Raw genomic sequence first — 15784 nt, 5'->3', positions numbered from 1 at the left:
GCTTGCCTTGGCCCTGACTCTGGTTCTCTTAAACTAAGTTGAGGTGGGAGGCGGGGAACCAGGGTTGATAAATTTTGCCGTTGTGATGTAGAACAACAGAGGTAGTGGAAGAGGGGGAAAGACTCTTGGCTTTGAAGAGAAAGTGGGATGTAACAATCATCCCTCCAATGACCAAAGAAATTAACCTTCCTCCACACCATCTTAAAAAGGAGGCCCTCACTTCCCCCTCCTTCGCCACCCCTTTCACGAAGCCAAACCTAGAAATAGAACACAGCTCAGCTCTCAGGGCCATTCCCTCCACCACACCTCCAGAGGCCACATCTGCTGCTCCCGGAACAAACTCTGTTCTCACAGCTGCACAATTCACTGCTGAAACCCTAACCCTGAGAGTGGGCTGGAGCCAAACGGGAGAAAATGCCAACAGGGCAAAAACCTCATTCCAGATTCCAAATGTTATTCTGTAGCCCTCCAAATGCCAAATGCTGCCTGCTGGCACCCTGCCAGGTCCCTGGTCCACAGCCCACATAGGAGCCTATGGAGACATGGGGGTACTGTGGTGTTGCTTTCCTGAGTTCACCACTCCACCTGGGGGTGCAGGACTCTAAGGGGGCTGTTTGGAGGGGGATCATGGCATAAGGTCATGCATCACTTGCTGGCTCCTCCCCATGAAAGTGGAACATCAACATCCAGCCTACCTTAGACACAAGCTATCCTCACCGTGCTCATTCAAGTGTCAAAGGTCCTGGGGGAACAGTATTCAAATGCATCTCACAGCGGTTCCTTGGGAGAATAAAATATGAGAAGTGAAACTGAACATTCACCCCTGTAGTGAGAGGACAGAGAGGACCCGGAAGGCCCTTTGCATTGGGACTGCTAGTTTTCTGTGGGTCACACGCAAGGTCTCTCATGGAGGGTGTCACGATGGTCCTCCTCCTTATCTGGACTCTGATATCTCCCAGCAGCAACGGCAAAGCCTGGCCCCCACACACGGTCTGCCGGGATGGAAACCTGGAAGTGTTCTACCAGAGTTGTGGTAAGGTCTTTCAAAACATCATTGTTTGTGTTTATGGGAAAATGAAGGCCCATAGAAGGGGCCACTGAAGTGCTTAGTTGGGGTGGGGAAAGGATGAGGGGCCCAGGGGCTAAACACTTTCTCCACTTGTAGTGGGTCTGCAAGGTGATTCGAGAGCCCTTGGGGGAAGGAGGGGTGGGAGGTGTGAGTAGGAAACAGCCCAATGAGAGCCACGAAAAGGACATGAAAAAGGCCTTGAGTCTAAATGGAGCAGTGCATTAATACTTCAGAGACAGAAAACAACGAAAATGACTAAGGAGTCTACCAAATCCTGACACCCCCATCAGCTCAAAATTAAGAAAAGATGTTTTCAGGGCACCTGGGTGGCTCAGTTGGTTAAGTGTGCCATTTGGTTCAGGTCATAATCTCACAGTTGGTGGGTTCAAGACCTACATTGGGCTTTGTGCTGTTAGCTCAGAGCCTGGAGCCTGCTTTGGATTCTGTGTGTGTGTCTCTCTCTCTGCCCCTCCCCAACTTGTGCTCCCTTTCTCTCTCTCTCTCTCTCTCCCTCCCTCTCTCAAAAATAAATACACATTAAAGATTTTTTTAATATAAAAAAAATAAAAAATGCTTCCAATAGTCACCACCACCCCAAACTGTATACCTGGGCTATCTTTCCAGTTTATTTAGTTTGCAAATTGAGTGAAAAGATCACATATGCCCAAAGAGTAGATTCCTGCCCTTTGTATGACATTCCAGAGCAGTGTTGCTCATGAATTCAACACTTACCTGATCTCTCAATGCCAGGGTTTTGTCCAGAGCCAGACATAACCAATGAGAATGAGCCATGGTTATTACCCCAATGGGACATATGTCTTTGCTAACAAAAAACACAATCTAATCAATAGAATGCAGGGAGTTGCTGCAGTCAGAGTCAGAACCAACACTTTGGAGCAGAGTACCACAGACTGGGTCTTAAACAACAGATATTTATTTTCTCACAGCTCTTTCGCTGGAAGTCCCAGGTCAAGGTGTCAACATGGTCAGTTTCTCCTGAGGCTTCTCTCCTTGGCTGGCAGATGGTCATCTTCTCCCAATGTCCTCACGTGGTCTTTCCTCTGTGCCTTTTGTCTTATAAAGACACCAATCCTATTGGATTGGGGCCCACCCACAGGACTTCATTTAACCTTAATCACCTCTTTAAAGACCCCATCTTCAAATAAAATCACATTCTAAGGTACCAAGGGTTAGGATTTCAACATATGAATTGGCAGGTGGGGAGCAGGGAACAATTCAGTCCACAAAGGGGACCTGAGTGGGAAAAATGAACTCAACCTCAGGATCACACCTTGAATGAACATTAGAGGGATAGGTTCATGAAAAAGTATGCCAGTATGAAATATGACACTTTGGAGGTAGACAGGAAGCAAAAGGCAGTTCTGATTGGAGGAGTTAGAAAAAAAATGTCCTTTAAGTATTTAAATTGGCCCCATGATAAGCTGGGGAGTAGTGGAGATGTTGCATTTGAGCAGATAGCTGATCCTACAATTGCCACCTCAGGAGTTTCTTTGGAGAGGCTGGGATGGTCAGGCTGGCCTCCAGAACCATTTGTCCAACTTGACTTCACTCTTTTAAAAAGAAGGAACATTGAACATTGAAACACACAAAAACATTTTTTTTTCTAATGTAAAAGACAATGAATAGCTCAATGCTATAGGACTTGATCTCATTACTCTTGCTCTTCCCATGGGAATGAGATGCTTTCTGCTGACATGTATGCATTGTAGGTGCAGGATAAGAAGAGAGCCTTGAGATGAATGGGCTGCTCGGAATTTGTTTTTCTAATTCATCCTCCCATAAAAGGTTGCCATGGCTGATACCTCCCCCAGACCAGCCTGCAGTCTGCAGCCAAGCCTGGCACAGCCTTTCAAGTCATTGCCAAGAAAAGCAAGAGAAGTGGATGCACCAGGAAAAGAAAAAAAAGCATATCACCCGCCTCTGGGGATAATTCCTCCCTCTGGGTAGCTACTCAATGGAGTCAACAAATGTCGGCACAAGTCTTGCTCAGGTCACTCAGGGAAAAAGAATGAAAGAGACACAGTTCTCATCAAAGGGTAGTGGGAAGATCAGACAACTAAACAATAGGGGAAATGCTCTATGGGAAGCGCCAGAATAGAGGCGTGCGTCATGCACTGGAGGTCATGGTAGTTGGAGAGGGTGAGGTTGGGGATTTTAACCTACCAGGGAAAGGGTCATCAAGCTTGACCTCAGCCTCAAAGAATGATAAAAATGGCAATTATAACACCTTATGTCCTTGGAAGGTTTACATGTGCCAGGCACCATGCTAAGTTCTTCCTACGCATTAATATTTTACAGATGTGTAAGCAAGAGTTAGAAATGCCAGGTGACTCTTCCAAGGACACACAGGTAATAGTGGCAGAATTACATCTTGGGGCACAGAGAAGGCATGAAGTCAATATCTGTGGAATTAAAATGAGTTGATCCCAGGCCTGGCTGACTCTGGTATGCTTTAATCTCCTGCTATGTGAAGGCAGGTGCGGTAGAAGTAAGGGGTAGGAAGGATAACTCTGGCACGTGTGTGACAGCAGGGAGATGCCAGCAGGCAGAGTTCAGGGGACTGCAGAAGGACTGGAACACAAGAGAGGATGAGAAATGAGGTAGGGAATGTGGGCAGAGCCCAAGAGTGATGGTGAATTTCATGTGTCACCTTGCCTGGGCCATAGGACACCCAGGGAACTGATTAAACACTTTCAGGGTATGACTGTGAGAGTGTGTCCAGGGGAGATTAGCACCAGAATCAGTGGCCTAAGAAAAGCAGATCACCCTCCCCAGCGTGAGTGGGCACTGTCCAGTCTGTTGAAGGCCTGAACAGAAACAAAAGGTGGAGGAAGGAAGGACTCACTCTCTCAGCCTGACTGTAAGCTGGGACTTGGACCTCCTGCATGTAGCTCTTCTGGCTTTCTGCCTCTCTCTCAGGCCTTCAGACACCACCAGCCTTCCTGGGTCTCTTGTTTGCAAATGGCAGATCATGGGGCTTCTCAGCCTCCATAATCATGTGAGTCAACACCTTATGATAATTCTTTTTCTATTTTATAGATATAGATATAGATGATATAGATATAGATATAGATGATATAGATGATATAGATAGATATAGATATTTCTCCAGAGAAACAGGAGAACCCTAATACAAGAGACGTGGTGGAGCTGCATCCCTTCGGCAATGAGGAGATTGCATTTTGGAAAGATTTCCTCGGGGAATGGGTTGGAGCATGGATATTAGATTGAAAGCTGTTTGAGGCCACAGCCAGGATGTGTAGGCTATAGAATCAATAACCCAGGAAAGAAATGATAAAAGTCTAAACTAGCATCATATCAACAGCCTCAACTTCGGAAAGATTCTTGGTATACTTTAGGATCAGCAGAAAAGAAAGCAATGCCCTGGGGGCTTCTCCAAAGGTGAGCCCTGCCTCCTCTCTTGAGAGCCATTGAGCTATCAGGCACTGAATGGTCACATACCCCTCCCGGATGGAAATATTCCTCCCTTTAGCTGCTGGATTCATAACAGGGCAGCTCCCTCACCCCCAAGACGTTCACATTGTTAACCACGTGTTGTGACCCTGTATCCAACCCCGGTATCCAGACATCCTCAGTGCATATCAGGGCTTCTAGAATCCCTACATTCACACAGATGTGGGAATGTCATCCTACAAAAATAAAGGATCTACTGTTTTCTGAGTGTAGTGCTTCATTATTTTCCTTCTTGTTTTGTTTTATAATTTTAGTGGGAGGGAGAGCTTTTAGGCTGGACACTGTTCTAAATAAGACAAAAATCCTTTGGGAGAAAGAAAGAAGCTCACAAGCAGTTACTGGGCTCTGAATACTGATTAGGAAGTGAGCACGATTTTCTGAAAAAGCAGAAGTCCTGCTCTGTCCAACTGATCATGCTATAGTAAAGAAAAGAGTGTCAGTCTTTACAAAAGCAGAAGGAGGAAGAGAAACAGCTGGGGACCTTTCTTTTCTTAAATCATAAGATAATCTCCACAGCTAGCAAAAGCCCAGGAACTTCACTCCATTCACATGCCACAAATGTCCACTGATGTATTTATTTATATGCTGCTTCTATCACACTATGGCATCAGGTGGATTACAAAAGTCCACAGGATTGGAGGATGGAGGTAGTGGGAGAATCAGGAGGAGGGCAGGAGGGGAATAATAAATCCAGGAGAGGTCAGGACACATACAACAGACGAGGCAATGTCCAAGATAAAATATGGGGGTCTGGGGTCAGGAAACCTCATTCCACCCCTTGGGCAATACTCTCTGCCTCCTGTCCTTGATTGCAAAGTGGTGTATGAGTTTCCTATGGATGCACTAATGGTTACCACTTTCTGGCCCAAAATGACATACATATACTCTTTTAGTGTTCCAGAGGTTAGAAGTCCAAAGCCAACTTCACTTAGTCAAGGGCCATGCTCCTTTGGAAACTCCAGGGGAGATCTCTTTCTTTGTCTTTTCCAGCTTCTACAGCTGCATTCCTTGGATCACAGCCCCTTCCTCCATCTTCAAAGCCAACAGTGTCACATCTTGCTGCAACATCTTGTTGTTACATTGCTTTCATCTATGCAAGATTTCCCTCTGCCTCCTTTTTAGGACACTGGGATTAGCATTATCTTCCTGTCTCAAGGAGATTTAATCACACCTGTAAATTCCCTTTTGCCACATTAGGCAGCATTTGCATGTTCTGGGGATTAGGACATGGGTATCTTTGGGAGCCATCATTCAGCCCATGACAATAGGAATAATAATTTTACCTACCTCTCAAAGGCTATGTGAGGATTAAGTAAAAAGCACCGCATACAAAGTGCTTAGTACATACTATGTGCTTCAATAAATCTTTGCTGCTGATGGCTTGTAAGATATTTTACAGTCAGTAGAGGTATATTTGACTATGAGCTTCCTTGAAGCCAAATCAAATGAGGAGATTACATTGTTCACAAAATAAAACCAGTTTTTAAGGTGCTGTCTACGTTTTCCTGATACTGGGATGAGCTCTGAGAGGAATCTCTCCCTGGACAGATGTGACTCCCATCCGCTGTTTCTCATGGTGCCCCTCAGTGGGAAACAAGGGCTCATCACAAAAATGCAAATCAGGGTTAATTTTGCAAAGGGCTGCAGTAGAAACTTCCATGAATGTAAGCACTTGCAGGTCTGAATTGCTCAAGGGAAAGTTAGACTGCCTAGAGGAATGGATGAGCCACATGTGCTCCAGGCAGCCACCCATAAATAGTGTTGCCATTGTTGTTGCTGCTATTTTGGGTTTTTTGATAAGGGTTGACAAGCAGAGGTCTAGGTTGTATCTTTTGGCAAGGGCCTTGAGTGTGAACCTCGGGGTTGTCCTTTAACAGACTTTAACATGCTGTAAGATGCTTTGACATCAAACAGGCAGAGAAGAGGGTCATAAAAAGTAAGAGACCTATGATACATTGCCTAAATGACTTCATGTCTCCCTTTTGATATGTTTGATACTCACAGTCAACCTGGCCATGCAAGTGGCTCCTGGGATGAGTCTAGAGCAGCAGTTGGCAAGTGAAGTCTACACACTAAATCCTACATGCTGCCTGGTTTTTTGTTTTTGTTTTTTTAATTTTTTTAATCTTTGTTTATTTTTTAGAGAGAGAGACAGCGTGTGAGCAGGGAAGGAGCAGAGAGAGAAAGACGCACACAGAATGCGAAGCAGGCTCCAGGCTCTGAGCTGTTAGCACAGAGCCTGACGTGGGGCTCACACTCACAAACTGTAAGATCATGACCTGAGCTGAAGCGGGATGCTCAACTCACTGAAGCCACCCAGGCACCCCTACATGCTGCCTGGTTTTATATGGCTTGTGAACGAAGAATTGTTTCTACATTTTCAGATAGCTAGAAGATTCAAAAGAATAATAATATTTGTGACATGTGAAAATTATATGAAATTCAAATTTCTGTCTCCATAAAGTTTTATTAGAACACAGTCATGCTCATGTGTTTACACCTTGTCTATGGCTTCTCCCATAAGTAGTGTGATAGTGACTGTATGGGCACAGATCCTGAAATATTAACTGTTTGGCTCTTTATAGAAAAACGTTCCTGTCCCCTGGTCAAGGTTAGGAAAGAATCTTTCAAACTCTTCACCAGTTCAGAGCCTCAAGTTCTGCATCTTCTGGATAATTTTAGCCATAGAGAGGCTATGTGGCCAAGTAATCTTGACACAAAACCACCATGAATGCAGGAAGTCATGATACCTTTGAGAGAATCATCATTTCCATAATAATCTGATTTTCCGTAGTGTTTTATAATCTATAAAGTCCCTCCATTTATAAGGTCTCATTCAATCCTTATGAAGAGTCCTATGAGGTATATAAGATGTTTGTCTCCATTTTCCAAGTAGAGAAATTGAAGCAACTACATATTAACTATCTTATCTAGTAACATACTGAGTCATGATACAACCCTAAGTGTCTGACTCCATGCCCAGTGATTCAAAGCCTTATCATGGAATTCCAATATGGCACAACCTATGCCATCTGATCCCAAAGATGTAGGATAGGGACAGGGAGAAGAGACAGCTCAAAGACCAAGTCTTTGGGTGAGGAGGTTAAAACCTTACACTAGCAAAAGAAGGAGGAAGAGTATGAGGAGGAAGGGAGAAGGAAGTGAACTAGAAAGGAAGGAGGAAGAGGAGAAAGACTTGTCTTCTGATTCAAGGATTGTTCCATCTCTACCTACACCAGCCTCCCCCTCTCTGCATGCATTCAGAGCTGGACTAGTTTGGCTCTTCCCAAGTATCCATCAGAGACCCGTAAGAGTCGTAGAAGAGAAGGAACACTCACATCTACATTTTTCAGCCACGTGTATCAAGTTCTCTTTTGTTGCAAGGTGTTTGGAAAGGACATCTACCAAATTTTTAAGACAAGCAAATGGAAGGCCATTCTCTTGTCAGTAAGAATAGCAAATTTTTTGATCATAGCCCTCCTTTGCAGTTGGCTTGCTTATTTTATAGGGAAACCCTATTTCCTCTGCACCTGACAGCAGTTTTCAGTGTGGAGAAGTTGGTGAGTGGGGAGAGCAGGGCAGGGGGAGCCCCATCTCCAGCAGTAAGTTGAGGGTGTGGGTGGCCCCTAGGGGATCTGGGCCAGTCACCTGGAAGGTTCTAGGGTGACTGGTCACCATGCTTCACACTTAATCAACACATACTCTTCTCTCCTTGAAGGCAATCAGCTTTGTCCATTTCTGCCTAAATAGGTTTTGCATGCTGCTGGAGTTTACAGTAGGGCAGGCACTTTATCTGACCTCCAAAAAAATCTTTAATTTCAAAGTCAAAATCAGGTCACGTGCATCTGAATAATCCATCAAGATAGTCAAAGAGGACAATTAATCAGATTTTAAAAATGCGAAGCAATGCTGGCAACATCTTCTCCAAGATAAAGGGTAAACTCCAAATGACCTGGCTGCAGAGAAGCGCATGTTGATAAAGTGTTTGTAGAAAAATTATTTTAAAACTGCCCTGGAAGGAAAAGGAGTGGGGGGAAAAATCTGCTTTCCTCAAAGCCTAATAATTCTGAAATAAATGAAGCATAAAACAACACAAAAGAAGGAACACAATTAAAAGAATAATAATAATGGAAAATATCACAGGCTTATAGTCACTTAACAGTACTTTAAAATATTGCACACAGAAAGCCATTTCTCCCTTAGTTTATGTTCCTAGATTAATAGGATATAAATATTGTACAATTAGAGAAAAGTAGACAAACAGCCAGGGAGACAATGATGCCATTTTAAAGGGATAAGTGGGCATGCAAGATTAAACAGCTAGCTTCTGGGAGCATAGCGAGGCCTTACTGCTCAAACTTAAAGGCAGAAAGCTGATTTTAAAATATACAATTATTCGGGGTGCCTGGGTGGCTCAGTCGGTTAAGCATCTGACTTCAGCCCAGGTCATGATCTTGCAGTTTGTGAGTTTGAGCCACGCGTCAGGCTCTGTGCTCGGAGCCTGGAGTCTGCTTCAAATTCTGTGTCTCCCTCTCTCTCTCTACCCCTCCCCAGCTCATGCTGACACTCTCTGTCAAAAATAAATAAGCTTAAAAAAATTTTTTAAATATGCAATTATTTTTAAAATGTATATATTTGTAATATATTATATATATTAAACTAATATATAAATAATATATAATATATCATAAATTAAAATGAATATATAAATTTATAAATATATATATATATTATGTAAATAAATATATGTACTAGAATATGCATATTAAGTTAAAATAAAATATATATGTTATATGTTATGTTATATATATTAATATATATTATTAAAAATGGGAACAAGAAAAAGTTGACTGTGAACAGGAGCTGGACCAGAGCAAACTGTGTAGGTGGGTGCCGGCTACCAAGCCACTGAGCTCCTCCCCGTTTCTGTGAGGTTGTTAGAGCCAGACTTCCCAGGCAGCGTTAATTCTCCAAAGCACTTTTCAAAAGAGATCCTGAGTCCATTAGTAAATGAGGACTTAAAGAGGGGAAAAGGCCTAGAGCCTGTGAGTCTAAGAGGCTCTTCTGCACAGGCAGGAAATGTCTTCTAGGGTGCTGTTCACTGCTCTTCCCATTCTCAAGCAAAATCGTGATAAGGAGCCTTGTTCATGTTTTGGAGGAGAATCTTTGAAGGGGCAGAGATGGGGGGAAGGATGTTGTTGAGCTCTGTGGCTATTTTTGTGCAAGCAACAACATAAACCATATATTCCCCCAAGCCGCCCCCAGTGCGAGGTTCCGGGCAAGGTTTCAAACTCAGGACTACGGGAAGAGGGAGCATAGGGGGCCAAAGCAGCTTGCTTGCTCCAGACCAAAGAAGGTGAAGGTGAAAGAGCCCCTTTCCAGCCCCAAATTATACAGCTGGAGAACCTGACAGAGGCTGACAGGCACCAGGCTCCCAATGATGAAGGAGTACCGAGCCCAGCAGAGGCTTCTGTAATGCTGATAAGAACAAGCTGGAAGGCGCAATGCAGGAGCAATGTTGGTCACACATATGCGGGAGCAGATGCTCCCTTCTAAAACCCAAACAACAGGGCTGGTATTTTAATGAAAAGGGAAAGATGATCCACCCAGGAACTCTGTGTCATGTGAGTTGGTGTTTGGTATCCTTCTGGGATACCTTGTAAAGTGATATACCAGGCCACTGTACAGTAGCTCTGTTCTGGGACCCTAGAGGAGCCAACCAAGCATTGGAAGGGGTTCTCTGGGGTCCACCAGAAACAATTATTTGACCATCCATCTGGGTGCAGTCAAGGGATGATTCATGCACAGCAGGCAGTGTGCAAGTCACATCTGCCAGCCTCCTTGTGGGATCCAAGAAGGCATCATTGTGTGTCCCTTCTTGAAATTCTGTACCAGTTCCCTCCATGCCTCTCCGCCTTCAGGACAGAAGTGAGTGGTGACCAACCCAATGGCTAGGAGGAGGAAGAAAATATCCTCAGCCTAGAAAATGCTGCTTCCAAGCACAATTAACAGTCGAAGAAGAGCTGCCAATGGGCACTGCTATTTGAAGCCTGGTGTATCCCCTTATGGCCAGGTGGGAACTGTGCCAGCTCCTGCTCTGGAGAAATCCACAACAGAACGATCAGGGTTCCCTCTGCCTGTTAGCTATTAGAATCTTTTCCCATAGCTGGGATCTTTCCTATTCAAGGGTCCTCCGTATGTTTTCATGCTCAATTCAATCTTCCTACACCATATAATAAAATCCCTTAAGCAATTAAATACTACTTGGACAATTAAGTCAGAATTTTGTAAGTTAAACACTAATTTTATTGCAGACATACATACATTGGTCACCCATTTATTAATAGAATTATCTTGAACATTTAACCTAATACAACAGATTTCCTTAAATGCTTTAAAATCATTAAAAACAGGCAAAGCAGATACAAATTATCACAATGATGTTTCCACTTACTACCCTTTTTTCTTAAACTACAGTATTTTTCAAATATTGGTAACATGGGTTTACATTTATGTCTCTAATATGGTTACACTGATATTTATTCGTACCTGTATTCTTACACCTTCCTGGGATTATAGCCATACTTAGTTCAGTATCTCCCTAGGTGTCTGGGATGTCCCAGACCAAAGATAAAGACTATGACCTCAGAATAGCCAAGGACACAGGTTCTGAGTTACCAGTCAATTGATTCTGGGTTTGATGGCTGGTCAGCAAGCTCTCTTTACTTGAACTTGACCTATTGTGTCCTGAAGACCCTAAAGCCTTTCTTTGCACAAAGTTCCCTGTATCCTAGTGCTTTTTCCTCAAATGGTACATGTTTCGCAGGGTCATTGTGCTGTTACTGTCCTAGCATTATTATACATTAACCTGGGCTGTCAGCATTGCAGGAAACTTCGTGGTAATGTCAAATGTACAATTAGAAGGGTTGTATAGAAGAAATGATGGATTCTGTCTGTACAGGTGAGACTAATCTGCACAGCAGTTAGCTGACACATCATTTCAGAACATACACTGAATTGTCTTTCTACTTCTATCTTCTGTGTGAATGCTGGTGCCAATTTGATTGCTGTTGTCTGGCTCTCTATCCAAATTTTATATGAGACCCCCTCAAGTTCATCAATCCTACTGTCCCATTTTTTTTTCTGGCTCAGTCATAACTCTTGGTCCTTACTCTTACCTACTTCCAAAGGGAGAGAAAAGTGTTTTGTTCTCTGTGGTCTGTCCATAGGGGTAGAAACACTCTGAACCTCCAAATAACTAAGAATGAGGCTACGTGCGCATCTAGTGCTTGGGATGTGACCCGACTTCCTTCCTGCTATTGTTAGGGCTGCAGCTCCCAGACATGCTTGTTAAGTCATTCTCAAAGATAGAGTCATGAGAGATGAGGTCTTCAAGAGCTCAAAACGATAGTCACTGTCTTTGCTGCCTCTTTCCAGCTACTGTCTGGAATTGCTGATTGTGGTTCCCCAACCAGCAGGGAGGAAGTTCCCAGTGGTGTCCTCCCACCCTAATGCCTCTCAGTCAGGGATGAGAATGACAGGCCACACTAGCACTTCCTTGCCATCTGTTTATAGTTCTGTGGCCAATGTAGCCATTGTAGTTCACAGTGGTAGGATAGCAACAAATTGAGGAGAAAGATGCATAGGGTAAGGTTCCTGGTGCAGCTCTACTGCTCTGTGGGGCCAAGCATCAGTTTCTGACATATTGCCTCATGGCACTGTTATGGTCATGGATGTCACATGACCATCTATTTCTCCACAAGAATGGAGAGAATGACACATAGAGAGGAGTCAGAATTCTACCACCCCTTTCCACAGGCTCAGGGTAGACTGGAACCTCACACAGAATTGTAAATATTCTGGCCAGAAAGAACCTCAGGGCTTCAATACCAAGTGCCTCCTTGTTCAGAGCAACTTGAGCCAGAGAGGCAATGTGTCCTAACCACAGCCACAAAACTGCATGGCAGTTGAACCCAACGGGACCTCCCAGGTCAGCTCTGCTTCCTCTTTCAGCCTAAAAACCGTGATGGGCGAGCTCATCCAACTTCAGGTCAAAGATACCACATACAGGGGTGCCTGGGTGGCTCAGTCAGTTAAGCGTCCCACCCTGGATTTCAGCTCAGGTCATGATCTCACAGTTCGTGGGTTTGAGCCCTGCACTGGGCTCTAGGCTGCCAGTGCAGAGACAGCTTGGGATTCTGTCTCTCTCCCTCTGTCTCTGCCCCTCCCCTGCTCAAACCCTCTGTCTCTCTCTCTCAAAATAAATAAATAAACTTAAAAAAAAAGATACCACACGCAGCAAGATCAGAACCTCTCTTTTATACCAACAACCTCAAAGTGCAAAACATCCTCTTCCTATGCAGCCCTTCTCTTAATGCAATTTGTCCATATCTTTTCTTGTCCAAGGTCCCATAAAAGAAGAGCCTTTGTATGTACAGAAAACCTATGGGGCTCATTTATAATATCGAGAAGATCAACGTCTCCACAAATGTACTCTGATTGCAGACCTTACCTAGAAATGACATGGTTTCATAAAGCAGTAAAAGCAAGAACGTGTTTAGAATAGAGATGCCTTGCACTGTGATGTGAACCTTGTTAAGTAATCTAATCACAGTTAGTAAACAAATAACCAGGACAGGGGACACCTGATGAAAATATGACAGGTCACTTGGGACCCTAAAGCCCTAACGCTTCATGCCAAGCTGCCTGCTTCTTCTGTTCTTTTCTCCACATGTAGAAAAGCTTCCTCAGTACAGCCAACTTCAGCCATTAGGCAAATTCCCAAATGCCTAAATCCTTCTGCCCCCACTCCACTGGGGTTGACTGGCTTGGGTCCGAATCTGAGGTGGAGGTTATTCCAAAAGGGAAGTACAAGGAGCCTCAGTTTCCCCAGACACTCTAATTTCTAGCCTGACCTACACTGAGTTGTTTGGGATACAAGTAGTGTGGAGAGTGGGCAGGAATATCATTTTTCCACAGTGAACAATAACCTTCTGCCTCACATTTGGCTTTGGTTTTTGCTAAATTGAAGAGCAATTCTCATGTGAATATATTCATTAAAAAACAAACAAACAAAAAAAGACCTGAAGAAAAATCGCCAGTGGCTCTTGGTTTATTTGAGCCAGTGGTTGAACAAAGCACAGGATTATAAGCAAGTATCAAGTGTCCTGATTTTTAATGCATAACTGATCTTACAAGAAAATAGAGGAGGTCTTTAGGAACTAAAACAAAGAGAAAGCCTAAAAGCAGAGGAAAGCCAACACTGAAGCCATATCCGCCCTCAGAAAATTTGTCTCCAGGAACTAGAACTCAGGCTTCAGTAGCTGTGTGGGAGTCTGGCAACACAGTCCTATGCTGTACAAGATGGGAAATTGACCCCTCCATGAAGCTCAGTCCTTCAAAAAATTACATCCACAATTTTAAAAGTGGATAAGAAAAAAAAATGATTTGGCAAATATGGAAGACAAGGAAACTTATCTAACTTACCTGGCCTCTGGAATAATAAGTGTTCCCTTAGAATTAGTAGCTACAGACCAGAGAGCCTATAGGCCTGGGTCCAAATGTATATTACCTTCATGATCCAGGAAACCCCAAGTCTAGAATTTAAATTACAGATGTTTTTTGAACAAACAAAATCTAGAATTTCCCCCAAAAGACTCAGTAAAGGAACTTTCCAAGGGATACTTCAGAAAGAAACACAATGATCTCTCAAGTAAGTCTGGAGGGGCACCTAGGTGGCTCAGTCAGTTAAGTGTCTAACATTTGGTTTCAGCTCAGGTCATCTCAGTTCGTGGGTATGAGCCCCACATTGGGATCTCTGCTGGTGGCACAGAGCCTGCTTGGGATTCTTTCTCTCCCTCTCTCTCTCTGCCCCTCCGCCGCTCACACTGTCTCTGTCTTTCTCAAAATAAATAAATAAACTTTAAAAAAAGAAACACTAAAAATACTTTAAAAAAAAGAAGTAAGTTCAGATATGCAAGATGGACTAGCAAGAAAAGAGTTGGCAAATTCAAATAAGTGATGAATATAAGGATGGTAATAATGTCTAGTTTGAAAAGGGAATATATTTGTTTTCCATTGTTGCATCACAAATTAGTCTAAAACTTAGCAGCTTTGAACAACAGACATTACTGTCTCAGGTTTTCTCTGCAGGAGTTTAGGCATGGTTTCATTGGGTGTCTCTGACACAGGGTGTCTTAAAAGGCTGATCAAGGTGTTGGTCTGGACTGCAGCTGTCTCAAGGCTTGACTGAGAGAAGATCTGTTCCCAAACTCATATGAGTGTGGCTAGAGTCAGGCCCCAGAAGGTCACTCCAAGCTCACTCACGTGGCTGTTAGCTGGATTCAGGTCCTCAGTGGCTGTTGGCCAGAGGCATCAGTGGCTTGCCACGTGGGCATATCACAACATGGCGCTGTGCTCCCACGGAGCAAGGGCTCCAAGCAAGAGAGTAAGAGAGGGCAAGAGAGGCAGATTTTTTTGCAGCCTAATTTCAGAAGCAACTTCTCAACACATTCGTGATGCTCTACTGCTTAGAAGCAAGTCACTGGGTCTCTCAGGGGAGAGCTTCACACAAGGGCTTGAATTAGGAGCAGGGTCCACCGGGGGTGGTATTAGAGGCTGCCTACAACAAAGCCATAATTCAGCACAAATAATAGCACATGGAGGAGGGGGCTGGTGATGGCATAAAGCATTCTGATGTCCTTATCCTTGTATTTATCAGGGAGAGAGTAAAGACCACGTTTACTTTTCCAAAATGAAAAAGTTCTGTTGTCCTATGGTAGTACAACAATGTGAATATACTTAACACTACTGAACTGTGTGCTTGAAAATGATTAAATGTAATAAATCTAAATGATAAATGATAAATCTAATATCATGTGGTTCTCACCACAATAAAATAAATAAATAAGTAAATAAATAATGCCAAGAGTAAAAGGAAAAAGGAAAAAAAGCTAATATTTAATTTTAAGCTTTATTAAGTGAAATATTCATGTTAGAAATTCAAGGGCAACTATTTAAAAACTAGCCATATAGTATATTACTTTCAAACTTGTAAAAGAAAAAAAAAAACACTCCAATCAATCCAAAAGAATGTCAGAATGAAGGAGACAAAGTAGCATGGAAGGATCAGGGCATTAAGAAAATCCACATGTAAATGAGAAATAATCACAAATATATCAGAGGTCCTAATATATATAAATTGACTAAGGTAAGCGGATT

General features: G+C 43.3%; 1 protein-coding gene across 5 annotated transcripts in view; it reads left to right on the top strand.

Moving 5' to 3' along the window:
• Positions 1–816: 816 nt before the first annotated feature.
• The window catches only part of LY86 (lymphocyte antigen 86), a 65335-nt gene continuing 50367 nt past the window's right edge, over positions 817–15784 (top strand). For 2 of the 5 annotated variants that reach the window (XM_045057166.1, XR_002742197.2), the window contains exon 1: positions 818–1033. In XM_045057166.1, coding sequence (XP_044913101.1) covers positions 907–1033 — 127 coding nt within the window. In that variant the 5' untranslated portion in view covers positions 818–906. Of the gene's footprint in view, positions 1034–15784 lie in introns of all 5 variants that reach the window. The other 3 variants (XM_045057167.1, XR_002156917.2, XM_003985832.5) reach the window with 3 other exon arrangements.

Source organism: Felis catus, chromosome B2, assembly GCF_018350175.1.
Source record: "Felis catus isolate Fca126 chromosome B2, F.catus_Fca126_mat1.0, whole genome shotgun sequence".
Taxonomy (NCBI): domain Eukaryota; kingdom Metazoa; phylum Chordata; class Mammalia; order Carnivora; family Felidae; genus Felis; species Felis catus.
Note: the sequence above shows the minus strand (reverse complement) of the source record. Positions and strands in the feature narration are given on the sequence as shown.